Source organism: Xenopus laevis, chromosome 5S, assembly GCF_017654675.1.
Source record: "Xenopus laevis strain J_2021 chromosome 5S, Xenopus_laevis_v10.1, whole genome shotgun sequence".
Taxonomy (NCBI): domain Eukaryota; kingdom Metazoa; phylum Chordata; class Amphibia; order Anura; family Pipidae; genus Xenopus; species Xenopus laevis.
This window is the reverse complement of record NC_054380.1, coordinates 3,307,521-3,326,503: the sequence shown is the minus strand read 5'-3', so window position 1 is coordinate 3,326,503 and position 18,983 is coordinate 3,307,521. Positions and strand designations below refer to the sequence as shown.

Below are 18,983 nucleotides of genomic sequence, written 5' to 3'. Positions count from 1 at the left end.
TGCTTGAGTACTTTTTGGAAAGCCAATTGATTATTCAGTTAATTTGTTTTTCTGTGATGTCCTGCTGGTATAACATCAGGCCAGGCACTTCAAAATCCATCTTTAAGTGGAAGCGTATTACAAATCAATATATTTTGTGTGTCTCTGGTTTGGTCTAAACATATTTTATACTATGTTGTTTTTATCTTGAACTTATCTTTAATTAATTAACTGAAAGCTCTAGGTTGATCCTTGTCAACTGACAATACGTCAATTTATGATTAGCTTTTTATCCTTACAGCTAATTGCTCTGAGCTTAACCGGAACTTCCGTAGTTGTGCCTTGAGGGTTGTTTGCAGCCTATTGCAGGTTATTGGAACACAATCGATCACAAGAAAAATAAATGACTCAAGCAGAATTCAGAATTTTTCAAACTGAAATGATCTCAATCCATGCACATGTTTTGGTTCTGAGCTTACAATGTATAAATATAGAAGCTAGAGATGGTGGTTGGCAAGTTGGTGGTAACTTATTTATAATATGCATGACAAATCCTTATTTAAATGCATACCATAACTGAGATGGTGGCTGAAACCATGAGTCATTTTAAGGATGGAATTGCCATGGAAAAGAAATGGAATTCCTGGGGTAGACTGGAAATGAAATAACGAAGAATGATCCAGAGAGAATCATAGGCTTAAATATAAGGCTCAGTGCCGATTTCCTTGATCTGCGATAATTATACTTTGCATTTTCTGAAAGACAGGTCCTTGCACTTATTATAACAGAGAATAATATACAGCTGGAAATATATAAAAGTTGAAGCACCAGCACATTATATAATATGATCAGAAAGGTACATTTTAGTGGGCGAAACATTTCTGACGCTTATAAATACACAGCTATTCAATTAAAGGATGTGTCAAGGTATCTTAAAGGAACAATTCATTTCTATTTATTTCAGGTAAATAAAGTGGTGCAACAAGAAGGTTTCCACAGGAAAAAACGAGGATACAGAGACATCAATGATATTGACATCAACGTGAATGATCCATTATTCACAAAACAGTGGTACTTGGTAAGCACAATACGTACAACAGAACCAAAAACTAGATAAAAATGGTGTAAAAGCAATGGTGGCAATCTATTCTTAAATTACGCATAGAAGCCCAGGTATCTGTTTTTATTGTTGAAATACAGCACTGTATAATCAGCGCTAGTGATGGGCGAATTTATTCGTGAGGCGCGAATTCGCGGCGAATTTGCGCGATTCGCCGCCAGCAAATAAATTCGCTAAACGCCCGCGAAAATTCTTGCCAATAATTCGCCGGCGTCAAAAAAAAATTCCGAAAAAATGGACGCCGGCGTCAAAAACGAGACGCCGGCGCCGTTTCGCGAATTTTTCGCCGTTTCGCGAATTTCACGCTAAATTCGCAAATTTTTCGGCGAAGCGATACGGAGCAAATTCGCCCATCACTAATCAGCACAGCCTTAAAGGATAATATTTGCAAGACTACTCTGAGAGGCTTTTTTTTATCAACATTCTCATTTCAGAAAACTCACTTTTTCCACGAATGTCATGGAATTTATAAAAAGATCCAAACATAAAAATTAAGAATGATTTAAAAAAAAAAACGAACAATGCTCTAAAAAATAGTAATACCTCTAAAGTCTATGGAAAATTTTAGTTTTTTGGACAATTCCTAATGGAAAAAAATCCAAAAACCTCTAAAAGTCCGAATTGATTAAAGCCATCCAATAAGAATAGCACAGACCGCTATAGGACCTGTACATCTGTTACAAGGCAAATTTTTGCATTAGAAGTTTTTATGGTTTTAACACTTAATAAATCTAAAATTTTTGGAGCTTTTAAGAAATATGGGAAAACCACACATTTTTCAAGATTTGTAGAAAAAGTAAATATTCTATTGTTAGTACAAACTAACACTAGGGGGCCTATTTATTAAACCTTACATTTTTCTGGCTGAGTTTTTAAAGGGGGGAAAATTTTTTGATGAAAACTTTAGATTTATTATGCTCTGAAGCTGGTAAAAACCCGAATCTGAAAATACTGTTGAAATCATTTAGAAGTTAATGCAAAATGGTCCCTTTAACAATTGTTTTATATCTTCAGGATTCAATAGTTTTGGGCTGTTTGATGCTGGTATTTGATCGATAATCTAATAATTTTTGCTGCAATTTTTTACCACGCAGATTTTTCAATATATATTAATTTTACTTCTATATTTGTAGCCCTGTGGGCTCCCTTGAGTGTCTGGTGGCCCATTCCTGCCTGTCTGCATACATATTGGTTTATTGCTCCATGAGCTGAGGGTCTGGAGCGGGTGCACCCAATCCACTAATTACACTTGGGGGCCGATTCATCAAGGGTCGAATATCGAGGGTTAATTAACCCTCGATATTCGACTAGGAACTAAAATCCTTCGACTTCGAATATCAAAGTCGAAGGATTTAGCGCAATTGCTACAATCGTACGATCGAAGGATTATTCCTTCGATCGAACGATTAAATCCTTCGAATCGAACGATTCGAAGGATTTGAATCCAACGATCGAAGGAATATCCTTCGATCAAAAAAACTCAGGCAAGCCTATGGGGACCTTCGGTAGCTTTTATCTGCCGAAGTAGGGGGTCGAAGTTTTTTTTAAAGAGGCAGTACTTCGACTATCGAATGGTCGAATAGTCGAACGATTTTTAGTTCGAATCCTTCGATTCGAAGTCGTAGTCGAAGGTCGAAGTAGCCCATTCGATGGTCGAAGTAGCCCAAAAAACACTTCGAAATTCAAAGTTTTTTTACTTCGAATCCTTCACTCGAGCTTGATGAATCGGCCCCTCGGTGATTTAGCCACTTTGATTATCTGTAGCACCTCTTCCTTCTCTTTGCAGTTAGTTGCTTTAATCAATGAGAGTTTAAATGTACCGAAAAAGTATTTATCTGGTAGAGATTTGTCTTGATGTTTTGTCTTCTAAAGAAGGTTGTTATCCTGAGTCACATACAATATTAGGCGGAATAGTGATGGAGTGGTTAGCCTTGCATCTTTGGTGTCTAGCATTAGTGTCCTCAATTAAGAATTTTTTTTTTTGCAGGGTTTACAAACCATACCAAGTAAGACAGTAACTCAGGTTGTGGAACTGAACTGCAGTTTTATTGACAGGATTAATAGCCAATACGTTTTATTTTTCATCTTAACACAGTCAAAAAGTTCGCTTGAAAACATACCATGTGTTATTGTCCCAGTATAGAAATGTGTGTTCTTTGTTTCCTTTCTGTGGCCAGAGCACTTAGGGATCACTTATGATAAGTAATAAACATTTACCTTGTATTGAGAAGGGCTCTTGTTCAGTCTGTAGAGTGATTCAACTGACACACACAAGTAAAACAAACATAAGAGATTTATTGATACTTAGCTGAGGGACCCCTTGTCAGGCCTCACCTGTCCAGAGTCCAGATGTGAGGAGACGAGGTCCAGCAGGAGTGACACAAGATATAGCAGACAACAGTAATCAGATGGAGTAGGCAGAAGAATAGTCGAGGGGCAGGCCGGGGTCGGTGCAGGCGGAGTTCAGTCGTAATCGGGAAGCAGGCCGAGGTTGAATGCAGGCAGAGTCGTAACGGATAAACAGGCTGGGGTCAAATGCAGGCGGAGTTCAGTCGAAAGTCGAGTCAAAACCAGAATCAAGAGTCAAAGGGGCAAATTCACTAAGATTCGAGGTTGCGCCAGGCGTAACTTCGCCGCACTTTGCCGCACTTCGCCAGGCGTAGTTTCGCCAGCGCTTCGCAAATTCACTAAAATCCGAAGTTGCGCACAGGGGTAACGTAAGGTTGCGAAGTTGCGCTAGCGTTGATTCGCTATGTAAAGCGAAGTTACGCTAGCGAAGGCTAATTTGCATACGGCGCCAAATTGAAATTTCAATGGAGGAACACGTATCAGCACTACAAATGCCTATAAAACCTTCAAATCATCAAATAAAAATTTTATTTTGCCCTACACATGTGCCCACTGTCTAGGTAAGTTGCCATGAGTCAGGAAATGTAGGGGGGAAGGAGGGGAGCCCCAAAAAAAATTTCGATCTTTTTCAGCCTATCAGCCATAATGTAGAAAACACGCCAGCGTTTTTTGGGACTTAGAAAAATTTTTGACTTTTTTTGAAACAATCCCTATCTACTCTATTGCGCTTCGCCAGGTCTGAGGTGGCGAAGGAAGTCTAGCGTAAAAGGTAGCGTTCAGTACACTGCGCGCGTTAGTGAATTTGCATAGTTACGTCGCTAGCGAAACTTCGCCAGGCGTAAGGGTGCGAAGTAACACTAGCGAAACTACGCCAGCGTTCGTTAGTGAATTTGCGCAGTAACGAAAATGACAAACGCTAGCGAAGTAACGCTAGCGTTCGGCGCTTCGGCAATAGAATAGAATGAAGAATCATATAATACACATCTTTCTTTGCTTGATTTATTAGGTCAATACAGGCCAAGCTGATGGGACACCTGGACTCGATCTAAATGTTGCTGAAGCCTGGGAGCTGGGATACACAGGAAGAGGAGTTACCATAGCAATTATGGATGATGGTAAGCACTTCTTGTGACATTTAGGTTAGCAGGGACCATAGAGCTACTGGGCATTTTCAGAGGTACAGATCTTTCCTGCTAAATAGTCGATATTCGACTGCCGAATGTAAATCCTTCGACTTCGAATATGGAAGTCGAAGGATTTAGCGCAAATAGTTCAATCGATTTTAATCCATCGATCGAACGATTTTTCTTCAACCTAAAAATTGATAGAAAGCCTATGGGGACCTTCCCCATAGGCTAACATGGCACCTCGGTAGGTTTTAGGTGGCGAAGTAGGGGGTCGAAGTTTTTTTTAAAGAGACAGTACTTCGACTATCGAATGGTCGAATAGTCAAACGATTTTTAGTTCGAATCGTTAGATTCGAAGTCGAAGTCGTAGTCGAAGGTCGAAGTAGGCAATGCTATGGTCGAAGTAGCCAAAAAATCATTCGAAATTCGAAGGTTTTTTTTATTCTATTCCTTCACTCGAACTAAGTAAATGGGCCATGTACAGCATTTCTAGCTACTTCTAGTTAAGCTTTAGTTCTCCTTTAAAGGAGAGTTATCTGTGTTTTATGGGGAAAACGTACTGTAGCCTTTTTCCACGTATTGTATCTTAAACATATCTAAAGCTCAGCTCAATTTCTCGGACTGTTCTGACCACTTGATACATTTGGCTAGATTGGGCAAATAATATTTTATACATTTCTCAATACATTTTATCTTCAATAAATTCTGAACAAAGCATGTCCTAGAAATGGCAGAAGACATAGATACATAATAATTTACTCCTTACGATACGCCACAATTAGTTTATGTGAACTTGGGACAGGGCCACCACTACATCAATGGAGATATGTGTGTAACAAACTAAGCTCTAGACCAGTGTTTGGTTTCTAGATGATACTGGATTAAGGATTTTTTCCCACAATACATCATTAAGTAAAGTCTAAAATAGAATAAGGTTAGAAATGCTGTATTTTGTATACTAAACATAAACATGAACTTACTGCACCACAAGCCTAATCAAACAAATGATTTATGCTTTCAAAGTTGGCTACAGGGGGTCACCATCTTGTAACTTTGTTATACATCTTTGCAAGACTAAGACTGTGCACATGCTCAGTGTGGTCTGGGCTGCTTAGGGATCGTCATAAATGATCAAAACAGCACAAGTCAAATAATATCTGTCAGAAGCCAATACAACAAGACTGATTAATAATTAGAATATACAGACTGCACTGGGTCCTGTGTTGTCATGTAATCTAATGTGGATTTTATAGTTTTTGTATTGTTTAATACAAACTTTCTCCAAGTCTGCAGAACCAGTGGCTGCAGCAAAATAATCCTCCAAATAGAATCCCAGTTTATCTGTTTAAATCTGGCTCCATAATCTCTGTCCCTGCAGCTGGAGTTGGAAAGAGTAAACAGAATGTAAAAGCAAAAATAAAATCCAATACAAATCTCTACACAGTCGCTGACTGCTCTACAGGGAAACAAACAAAGCTGCTTGAGTTCTGCATGGCTGGGAAGTAAGGCGGTTGCTCCCCCTGCTGTTCATAAGTATGATTGTTTCCCTGCTCAGCAGTTAGGGACCGTCTGACAATTCCTATCCACAGCAGTAAATGAAGGGAGAATTTCACTGCATACAGTCAGGTTTCTTATAAAAACAGTACACATTTTTTAATTAAAGTATATTGGAGATAGGTTTCTTTTTCATTAAAGAAAGTAAAAATAGGATTTTATTTTTTTGTACTACTCACATCCCTTCTCATTCATCATCAATCACTCCACAGGTGCACCTGTAGCTTGGGAAAAGCAAGCGACAACAAAGTAAATAAACTACATGTAAAAATATATTTGGTACATGCTTTCTCCATATCCTCTGACTAGCTCTGATTTTAAGCTTAAAACTATTTTCTTGTAGAAACATTGTGCACAGTTAGATGTATCTCATTTTCCTGTTTCCCTTCTAGGAATTGATTATCTGCATCCAGATCTTGCCTCAAACTACGTGAGTACAATATACAGCTTCTTATAACATTTAAATCGCTTGGAATCTGACAGGAGCTTTAGCATGCCTGGGCTGATTGAGTGAAAAAAATGAATAATTAGGTCCCCTCCAATTAAGTATGAAACTCATGAACTGCAGAATTTACATATAACAGACTATAGTAAATGAAGTGAACAAAGTAAAACTATTTTAACTGGTGACAAAATTATAGTCCTATCTCAACATGTACCCACCTTCATATTACACCTATTATTAGTTGTCCATTGGAATCTTCTCCACTGGGGAACTATTTCACCATTTTCTGCTACATAAAGGTCCAACCACTTTTTAACACTTTCACCATGGCCAAGGGAAAATGGATGAATGTAGATTATGCTCCAGTGCCATATCTTGGGTCGAGGGTACACACTGGGCCCAAGATATCTAGAACTCTGAGGGACAGATGTATCAAGGATTAAACTGGGGAATCCAGAAGGATTTATCAAAACTTGCTACCAGGAATATTTTCCTGACCAAAAATGTTTAATACATTGGCACATTTATATAAGAGACTATAGTACAGAAGTAAAACTATGTTTGCTGGTGACCTGTAGTCCTATGTCAACATGTACCCACATTCATATTCCACCTATAATGGTCGAATGGGGTGCTATATCCCTATTTTCTCCTAACTGAAGATCCAACTACTACTTTTTAGCATCTGCACCATGGCCAGAGTGGAAGTGACAGAATTGAGATTATGCCCCAGTGCCATATGTGGGTTCCAGTGTACACACAGCTCTACTCTTGAAGGACAGATGTATCAAGGGTTAAACTGGGGAATCCGGAAGAATTTATCAAAGCCTTCTTGACTATCAGGAATATTTTCCTGACCAGAAAGTTTGAATGAATAGGCACATTTCTATAATTTGGAAGGTTTTGGTTCAGGAGGATGTCTTCAATTACTTTGAGCACCACCATTCTTGATCTATGGGGATATTCCCTGTTGTGTATCGCGTGTGGCGAGAATGAATTCAGGCAATTATTGAAAATTAATTTTTACATTTTAAACAATCTTTTATGAGAGAATGCACCAGTACTGCTTGTAAAAATGTATTTATATTTATAGTTAATTTGTGTGTAGAAACACCGAGAAACATCCTGTAGTCTACAGGTCATTAGCAAAGATAGGGAATTGTGTCTGCTGTGCAAGGGATGTTACATAACTTTTTCAAGAAGTGGTAATGCTCCCCATAACATCAAATAGATAACAGATGGACACTTGGCTACAGCACGTCCTAGCATCCCCTAGCTGCAGCCGTTGTTAGGTTTGTGATAAGGATAAAGTAGTTCATTAAACAAAGGGCTTCTCATTGGATTGCTGATTTGTTCCAGTTCATGTTTGTTCCATGTTCTGTGCAAGAAATTACAAAAACCATAGATATTTGCTGAATAAAACTGCAAATATTATCTTCAGCACAACACCTCTTCATTATACCAGTGTTGAGAAAGGAGGAACGCTGCCCCTTTCAGTAAATATGCAACAATCGATATAAAGAAAGGCAGACATTTTTTCTTCTCTCTTAGAAATAAAATCATTCATGACTAGAAATTATATTTTGGGGTAATTTGTATACAAACTGAACTAAGCATTGACTCTAGATCAGATGCTTTGGTTTGCAAACAACTGAGGAAAATAATAATCCTTCATCTCATTATATATAGGATGATCCTTTGAAGGTCGAACTGCTTGTTCTTTTGTTAGTGGTATGAAAACTTCCTGTGTTATTAGGTCTGGAAATAAAAAACAAATTAATTTTGAAGTGCAGAAGTGAGGGGTGCTTCACCCTCATGATTTATTAAATCAGAGAACTGGTGAAGTAATATATAAAGGAATAAATTGGTTTATCGGCTTTGCTGAAACTTTTCTTATACCTCATGCTGAATCTGAGAATACTATAAAGCTGCAATAGTCTGAGTTATAAGATAAATGTTCCTCACGTTTACACTTTGATGCCGTAGCTGTTTGGAACTAATTCAAAGTGCTGTGGTACTTTTATTTTACAAAGACATGAACTTGTAGAAAGTATAGTCTTGAGGCACTCTGTCTTCCAGAACGAGCCCCTTTTATTATTCTTCACATCCACTATATAAAAACATGAATTGTTGTTGTCTTTGTCTGAAGGCTTTCTGTATTTTCTTTCATATCATTTTTAAATATGAAACTCATGTTCTTGTTTTGGCTGACTGGAACCCTTCCATCACTGACCTCGATATACTCTGTACAAGGGGACTTCAACCTCTTTTACATATGTAAAAACTTTTGAGGAACAACAAAAGCAAGAAAAGAGTTCATTGGTGATGCCATAGAAGGGATGTGATAGTCTAATTGGTAGTCTCACATGGACTGCTAGCCTACAGGAAGCTCTGTTTGCAGGCCCGGGTTTGTGGGAAGGCCATCTAGGCCCGGGCCTAGGGTGGCAGGATTTTAGGGGGGCGGCATGCTGCCCAACCACACCCACATTGGTTCAAAAACACTGGGGATGCACAGGAGATACAATCTCAATGAAAATTTGCACGAATAAAGGGGAGGGGACAGGGGCGACAAATTGCAGTGGGCCTAGGGGCATCCGCTATGTAAATCCGGCCCTGTCTGTTTGGAGTAAACCAATCTTCATGCCTCCAGAACTTTCCTTCAAGCCAGGAATTTAAAAATACGCACCTATTTGAGGCCACTATGAGCAACATCCATGGGGGTGGTGAGCAACATGTTGCTCATTAGCCACTGCATGGGGATTGCTGCTACAGTATATATGATTTTGGTATTGATCATCTAGTGAGGCCCATGTACACATTAGAAAAGGGTATTTGACATGATCACAGTTTCCAGATATTGCCATTGTTTTGTGACTTTAAGGGGTATATTTATCAAAGAGTGAAGTTAGAGATCACCACAGTCCAGTAAAATTCCACCACTCTCCATTCAATTCTATGGGATTTTTAAAGGCGTATTTATCAAAGGGTGAAAGTGAAAGTTCACCCATTGATGAATAAGCATTTAAAAATCCCATAGAAATGAATGGAGAGTGGCAGAATTTCACTCTAGCAGACTGTGGTGATCTCTAACTTCACTCTTTGATAAATATACCCTTAAGTAATAGCATTGCAGTCAATTAACACCAGTTAATTATCTGTAGTTGGAGCTTAGGTTTGGATCTCTGCAACCAACTGCTAGATAACCTCTTAAAGTTTATCCAGTCCCATTATAAAAATACCCTCTGCTAACTTAGTTGACATTAAGCACAATATTGTCTCTTTTTTATAAAAATGAAAAAAAAAATGTATATATGTATTATGGCAAATGGACCTTCCATATCAGTATAATGACTTTCCTCCATTTTCTTTTGTGGAAGTGTCACCAACACATCCTGCCAACAACTTAAATTGTGACCTCCTGCAACTCCACTAGTATTCTACACTGTCATATTATCATTACACAAAGTTACTTAGGGTTATTGTTTAGTGGTTTAGGTGAGATGGTCTGACAGAGCACAGACAGCTGAATGGGACCATCCATAGAAGCCTTAATTGAGGTGGCCATACAAAGGGAGATCCGCTCATTTGGCGATGTCGGCGATTTCTCCCCAATAAATTTAGGTGGGGATATCAGGCTGATCCGACAGGATTTTTTTACCCTGCCCGATCGAAATCTGGCACGCGACATCACGCGCTGATGTTGGGTGTTTTGACGCATTGGCATCAGAACATGCCATGTGTTAACCTGGGTTCCGCCATCTTGCCAATGGCACCGGAGCGGATATGAGCGCCGACTGGCATTGGGGGCCTTTACTTTGAAATAACTTGAACAGAGAGATACCATAAAGTTCTAAAAGTATATGTTTTCTTCTATAGTCTGTAGACTTGACACCATCAGCCCTGAGGGCTCACTATTTTTATGCATATGTAAAAAAAATACTCTTTGCTTTATTAAAGTTTGGCTCACAAAATACAATTTTTTTTTTTTTTACAAATTAGTTTTCCTTTGCATACTGGCAGGGCATGTTTAAGGAATATCAAGGTACAGCAGATGACAAGCTTTGCGGCATCCCATCATTCTAAATCATTTCCTAATATTTTTTGAATTTATCAAAAGTATAATGATGGCATTAATAACAACTGCAATCATAGTAGTTAACAAAAAAATAGCTTGTTAAATGTAAAATATTTCAGTCTCAATTTATCAGTGTGGCTTTATATCATGTTGGGCAACTATCAGGTCGCAATCTAACTTAATTATCCATACAATTATGAAAGGAATTCTCATTATTGCTCAAGTAATTAATTTTTCCTGTTGAATACATCATGTTTAATGAATCTGAGGCATTTAAATCTGGTCTGGTAATCTGTTATTTCGGTGTCTGTTTATGTATGAAATTAGATTTTATATGTTGGTAAAATTTACACTAAAGCCACAGCTGTTTTCTTTCAGAATATATTACCCAAGTGTAATATTGTAATTTAGATATATAATACCATTTGGGGTTGTGTAGCATATCTAATTAAAGCAGATGCCAATTAAAAAAAACTGTAAAAGGAAACGGCATTAACAGCCACACACATAAATTCACTATTATACAGGCAAATATGCAATCAATAATCAATCAGCAATAAAGAATCAAGGGAATAAGGAAGATGTCAAAGAGTGTGAACCTGATGGACAAAAATGTTATATGCAGTCCTGTTTAGTGATGGGCGAATTTGCGCCGTTTCGCTTCGCCGAAAAATTCGCGAAATTCGCGAAACGGCGAAAAATTCACGAAACGTTTTTGACACCCGCGTCAGTTTTTTCACAAAAAAACGCGCAAATTCGCCGCAAATTCGCGCCTGGCGAATAAATTCGCCCATCACTAGTCCTGTTAACATGGGGTTTGTTATTGAATCCTTGGATCTCAAATCATAGTCGTGAAAAAGAGTTAAGGTTGAAAGAAGACTTATCAAATTCATCCTTCTTAAAGGGATACTGTCATGAGACAACATGTTTTATTCAAAATGCATCAGTCAATAGTCCTGCTCCAGCAGAATTTTGCAATGAAATCCATTTCTCAAAAGAGCAAACCGATTTTTTTATATTCAATTTTGAAATCTGACATGGGGCTAGACATTTTGTCAATTTCCCAGCTGCCCCTGGTCATGTGACTTGTGCCTGCACTTTAGGAGAGAAATGCTTTCTGGCAGGCTGCTATTTTCCCTTCTCAATGTAACTGAATGTGTCTCAGTGGGACATGGGTTTTACTATTGAGTGTTGTTTTTAGATCTACCAGGCAGCTGTTATCTAGTTTTAGGGATCTGCTATCTGGTTACCTTCCCATTGTTCTGTTGTTTGGCTGCTGGGGGGAAAAAGGGAGGGGGTGATATCACTCCAACTTGCAGTACAGCAGTAAAGAGTGATTGAAGTTTATCAGAGTACAAGTCACATGACTTTGGGCAGCTGGAAAATTGACAATATGTCTAGCCCCATGTCAGATTTCAAAATTAAAAATTTGCATATGCAAATTAGGGGTAGAAAGGGGAAAAAATTGTTACTTCCTTGTTTTCTGACAAAAAGTCAAGCAATTTCCCTCCCTGCCCCTAATTTGCTTATGCAAATTAGGATTCGTATTCGGTTCAGCCGGGCAGAAGGATTCAGACGAATCCAAATCCTTCTGAAAAAGACTAAATCCTCGCCGAATCTCGAACTGAATCCTGGATTCGGTGCCTCCCTAATTTTAATGCTGTTTATGATCCATTACGGTTTATCATTTTTTTATCTCTATAACTCTGAAAATTGCCTATTGTTAAAAGTGGTTCATAATTTTGTTTGGAATTCTTTTTTCTATGCAGGTTCCCATTCATTATGGTATATTATTTTTCATTGCCATATACAGTTCTTTTCCAATGGTACTATTCGCCAAGAGGAATTGAACAGACAGATCACTGTAGAAATGTTCTCTTCATAAATAAAAATTGATTTTCAAAGATCATATTAGAAAAGCTCAGTGGGGAATGCTTGATGGGTTTATTTTATTCCCATACTGATTTAACAACTGGAAGATATTTATGAGCTCCAGATTCCTGTCTTTGTACCTCAATGCATAAGAATATTTTGAAAGCACAGAAAAACATGAAGGATTTTATATGCCTGTAAACAACAAAGAAGCCAGGAGTGTTCAGGCTAATGAACTCCAATACAGTTGCACATTCATCACTTTGATGTGACATATTGTTTGGAAACGATTTCTTAGGACTGCAGTTAAAGGGGCCATAAATAATTCATACCAAAAAAGCAATACATTTCTTTATTCACGTAAAGCATGTTAGTGACAAATGTAAAATACATTTTAGAATAATATTAGTAAATGGAGAAATGGTGTTTGTGCCTCAAGGACATTGGGAAGAGGATATACCCTTTGAATGGTTCCTTCCTCCCCGTGTTGGCTGGAGACGCTTGGGAGAGTTTTCGCTCGAGGTTGTCAAGATTTAACAGCCTGTCAAGTCCCTTAAGGACATGATCAGATCTAGATCTTCCTTTCCTGCTTGCAAGCTGACTTCCTTGACTGCTCCTTGTATAGAATCATGTGCATTTCAGGTATTAGTGATGTGAAGTGCACATTATTTTATGAATGGAGTGATCAAGGAAGGCAGTGACAACTCTCCTTGTGGGCCATCACCTTAAAGGGATCCTCTCATTAGAAAACTTGTTTTTTTCAAAACGCATTAGTTAATAGTGCTACTCCAGCAGAATTCTGCTCTGAAATCCATTTCTCAAAAGAGCAAACAGATTTTTTTATATTCAATTTTGAAATCTGACATGGGGCTAGACATTTTGTCAATTTCCCAGCTGCCCCTGGTCATGTGACTTGTGCCTGCACTTTAGGAGAGAAATGCTTTCTGGCAGGCTGCTGTTTTTCCTTCTCAATGTAACTGAATGTGTCTCAGTGGGACCTGGATTTTACTATTGAGTGCTGTTCTTAGATCTACCAGGCAGCTGTTATCTTGTGTTAGGGAGCTGCTATCTGGTTACCTTCCCATTGTTCTTTTGTTTGGCTGCTGGGGGGAAAGGGAGGGGGTGATATCACTCCAACTTGCAGTACAGTAGTAAAGAGTGACTTAAGTTTATCAGAGCACAAGTCACATGACTTGGGGCAGCTGGGAAATTGACAATATGTCTAGCCCCATGTCAGATTTCAAAATTGAATATAAAAAAATCTGTTTGCTCTTTTGAGAAATGGATTTCAGTGCAGAATTCTGCTGGAGCAGCACTATTAACTGATTCATTTTGAAAAACAATGTTTTTTCCCATGACAGTATCCCTTTAAGAGCATGATCAGATCGATATCTTCCTTTCCTGCTTGTAGGTTGACTTCCTTGACTGCTCCTTGTATAGATTTATGTGCATCTCAGGTATTATGTAAAAGTATGATGTGCACATTATCCTATGAAGAAAGTGATCAAGGAAAGCCGCTAGCAAACAAAATAGGATGATGTCTGTCTGATTCTGGCAATAAAACATCTAAATTATCATTAGCTTCAACCAGTGAAAATGGTGAAAGGCAGTGCGTTTAAAAAACATTAAAAAACCCCTAGATGTTCACCCTTCCTTCCTCCCCCAGCCTAAGTGTTACCCCGGGCAAATGCCCCTAACATTTTACATACCCCTTAGTGCAGTTCAGGCATCAGAGTTCATGGGTGCCATCTTCTTCTCTTCTGAAATCTTCGGAATGGCGGCGCAACGCATGCAATCTTCTGTTTTGCGACAACTGCGCATGCGTCTGTTAGGGTCATCCATAAGTACAAGAAGGGATGTCAGCTGCAGGATGATTGCATGCAAGAGAACAGACGCAGACCAGGAGTCTTATTTGTTCTGTTCTACCATATTGGTGGACAGACCGTTTATTTATAGGTGGAGTACATACAGAATTAGTTAATGATTATGCTTTAAGGTGGGTTAGGGTGGTTTCCCACCATAACCAATTAGAGAAGAGTATTTACTCACGAAAATTATTGAAGCACTGGTTTCAATCGTAAGATTACCAAAACGGCTGAAGATGGCGCCCGTGAACTCCGATTCCTGAATCTGCACCGAGGAGTAAGTAAAACGTTACCGGCATTTGCCAGTCTATGTAGGGTGGGGGGTAGGGTTTTTTTAACGTTATATTTGAATTCTCCTTTAAGATGTGTTTCTTTCTTTCTTTTTTTTTTGAAGATTGTTTTTAAATTCATTTTACAGTTTTTCCACAAAATAATAAAATATGTTTCTTTTAAAATAAATAAATAATTTAAAGTTGAATTGAAATGTTTCTATATTAGGTATATTCTATTTTTGCACATGCTAGTTAATTAACTACACTATAGATATTCTTTTAATTTTTCTATAATGGGTACAGATTAAAGGCATATTTTCATCCCATAATATTTTCAAACTTTGTCAGTCACTTTATACACATGATAAATTATGTGTACTTATTCATCAACATTAAGGAAATCCGTTTTAGTAAAATTCTGCAGTTCTGATTTATTTTTCGTTGATAGCTTTGCAGGTTAAATCCTCTTAGGGCTAAAATCCCAGGAGGTGTTTGAAGTTGTTGCCACTAATCAGTGGCAAATAAAATGTAAAATGTAGTGCACGGTTGCCAAAAATAGCCCTTGAGCAGTGATTGTTAAATAACACATTTTATGTTAAGCATATCAAGCTGAAGGCTTGTTGTTGTCAGTGGGATGTGACCTTCAGCAATTTACTTGCATTTTAAGTGATGCTACTGAAATCCTTTGGTGCCCTAGTGCATTCTATGTTTTACATCACTGTAAGTTGAGAGCACTTCACCCAGTTCTTTACACCTCAAGACTACAAGAGACCAGTGAATGCCAACTGTTGGTCTGAATTTATCTCAATATTATCTGAAAAAACTCAGACCTCCGTATTTATCAATACACTTTCCTGAAAATCGTAGAATTCTGATTCTTTTCCAAAAAATTTTCAGGAAAGTGTATTGAGAAATACACTTTCCTGAAAATTTTGTTGGAAAAGAATCAGAATTCTATAATTTTTTTTTTAAATGTGCACCTGAAAACTCAATTTTTTTCGGATTTTTGCCTGAAAACCCCAAAAATTTTTGCATGAACCAAAAAGATCCAAAAATCCAGATCCAAAAATCTTTTGGGACTTATATGCAACCTCGGCAGGTCTGAGATGCCGTATTTCTGCATTCTGACTTTTTACATCCTTGGGGTATAATAAATTCCGAGAAATGTGTGTTTTTTTTAGGATTCAGATTTTATACTAAAAAAACACTCGTTTTTCAGATTTTCTTCATTCGTAGTTTAGTAAATAACCCCCTTAATGTCACTGACATTTTATTTTTTTAATAAGGTGACCATAGAATAAGGTTAAAAGGTAGAGAGGCCCGTTAAATATTCTTTGCCCTTCCTATGATAGCTGCCATTGTTCATGTACTCTTATTAATGTGCAGGCTATTCCCTCCCACCCTTGTCCTCCATTAAGAGCAGGTACAACGATTGTACAATTGACAGAATTGAAGGTATGGGACCTGTTCTCCAGAATGATCAGGACCTGGGGTTTTCCGGATAACGGATCTTTCTGTAATTTGGGTCTTCATGCCTTAAGTCTACTAGAAATTAATTTAAACATTAAATAAACCCAATAGGCTGGTTTTGCTTCCAATAAGGATTAATTATATCTTAGTTGGGATCAGGTACAAGCTACTGTTTTATTATTACACTGAAAAAGGAAATTAATTTTAAAATTTTGGATTATTTGGATTCAATGGAGTCTATGCGAGACAGCCATTCCGTAATTCGGAGCTTTCTGGATATCAGGTTTCCGGATAAGGGATCCTATACCTGTATATAAATAGAAAGGCCTAAAGTTGCAAAACAAAGTGCCAGATTCAATTTAGAGAAAAATAATGGACGAGATTCAATTTGAGATGCAATTCAATTCAGAAAAAAACATATCTCATGTTTTATCACGTGAAAAAAAACTGGAGCTGAGTTTGGAGAAAAGTTTTTTTCTCCTCTAATTGAATCTCATTTGTGAGTTTTTACATGATAAACCATGAGGACTTTTTCTCACTGAATTGAATTGTATCTCAAATTGAATTTTCAGGAAATTAAGAAATTAGGATATTAAATATTAAGAAAACCGGGGCAGAACTCGCCATGTCCTAGCCCCACCCACGATAGCATGAACCCCACTCTGTGACATCATGAACCCTGCCTCATGATGTCATGTACACATCCCCCTGACCGAGCAGTTACTACACATCTCTTAATATGATTCTGTATGCATTTATTTTAATAGAAGACAAGGCACTTTCAAAACTACCTTTCCTCTATATTAAGCACATTATATATGGAATTATATTTTCAAGTGCCAATCTTTTTTTTTTTTAAATCCCTCTCTAACAATCTTCACATTTCTCTCTGATTGCTATTCCCCATACATTTGAGTCATATGGCAACAAACAGAAGATGATAAAAACATTCATTTACTAAACAGCAACTTGGCCGATATACCAATTAAATATTTGTATGTGTTTTATTCCTAAAATACTGATTCATAGTTTTGTAGCAGATATATATAAAATCAGCATTAGTTTTGCAGCCAAATTACCAATTTTTGTAACAATGCACCACACTTCCTTAAAGGGGAACTATAGTGAAAATGAAAATTGTATATAAGCTTCATTGTACTGAAATAAGAAATGTTCTAGGCATAATAAACATCTGATCCATGTCATTCAATTTACTCTTCACTCCCTCTCTCATTATTTCAGAAACACTACAGAATTTTTATTTGATTCTAAGCACAAAACAAAAATGGTGGTACCGTGTTAGCCAGTAGCAAAAATAACAAATTAAAAAACAAACAAATTTTACTTCGAAAATTCCCTGAAATTCACTTTGACCCTTGATTAATCTGCCCCATAGTGTGACGTAAAACCTGACCCTAAATTAAAGCTCTGTCTTAATGTGTTAAATGACTCCATACATTTGAATTCATAAATCTTTCTTTCCCATTCAGTTTTAAAGTTCCCTTTCAGAATTAAGACCTGCATGTGTTGCCCCACTGGTGTATCACATGATTTGCTGTTGATTTTTTCTGTAGAGCACCAAGTAACAAAAGTTTTCCGTGAGGAATGGAGATGTTTATTTCTGTGTATGTATGTCATCTATATACCGAAAATAGGTTAAGTATATAGGTATATAGATGACATACTTATCATATGAACAGCATCAGAAAAAGAACTATTGACATTCCACCAAAGATTTAACCAATTCCACCCCACCATCAACCTTAACCACTCTTATTCACACATCAACTTCTTGGATACAACCATCTACATAAAAAATGGAACCATACAAACATTCCTATACCAAAAACCAACAGGCCGTCCTGCATATCTTATGTGGGACAGTTTTAATCCTCATCACATTAAAAAATCAATTGTGTTTAGCCAGGCTCTGAGATACAACCGGATTTGCTCAAACCTTGATGACAGAAATAAACATCTCCATTCCTTACGGAAAACTTTTATTAATCAGGGATCCCATCCGCAGGTTATTGATGATCAAATCCACAGATCAACTCAAATACCCAGAGACACACTCTTGGATTACAAAGAAAAGACAACAGGGTACCTATAGTAGTTAACTACAACCCACAACTGAACATTATTAGAAAAATAGCCAGAGACCTGCAACCCATGCTCCATACAGATACCCGACTAAAACAAATATTCCCGGATCTACCTCTCTTGTCTTATAGACAACCGCCTAGTCTGAGGAAAATGATTGTCAGAATCTCTTTCTAAAACAACTAAAGCAGGTACATTTCCTTGCAACAGATTGCATTTCCGAAGACACAAAAAGTTTACACCATCCTGGACCACTATTCGTGTGCTTCATCCAATGTGTTATATATGATTACATGTACTAGGAGCTCTTCAGGAGGCAGATACATTGGTGAAACAGGACAAAAATTACGCACAAGGATGAACCATCACAGACATAAAATCAGCACCAAATCATGTGATACACCAGTGGGGCAACACTTCTACAGTCAAAATCACAGTCTTCAGGACATGCAGGTCTTAATTCTAAAAGGGAACATTAAAACTGAATGGGAAAGGAAGATTTATGAATTCAAATGTATGGAGTTATTTAACACAATAAGACAGGGCCTTAATGTAGGGTCAGGTTTCATGTGACACTATGTGACCTGACTGAATCCAGACTCCTGGACTATTTACACCCCACCCTAATTCATTGTATTATCTCTACATTTGATCTCTATCTATCTGTAACGTCCTCATTTATTGCCCATGAATACCTGTCACTGATCTAACAGAATATATGCTGTGCCTTTCAGCTTTCATTTATATTTTGC

The 18,983-nt window shown here is 37.6% G+C and overlaps 1 protein-coding gene across 1 annotated transcript in view; it reads left to right on the top strand.

Moving 5' to 3' along the window:
- pcsk2.S (proprotein convertase subtilisin/kexin type 2 S homeolog) overlaps window positions 1-18,983 on the top strand; it is a 78,414-nt gene that overhangs the window by 36,044 nt on the left and 23,387 nt on the right. Inside the window, 3 exon segments of the mRNA NM_001092688.1 lie at window positions 944-1,057; window positions 4,455-4,563; window positions 6,522-6,559. Of these exon segments, the coding sequence (NP_001086157.1) occupies window positions 944-1,057; window positions 4,455-4,563; window positions 6,522-6,559 (261 nt within the window).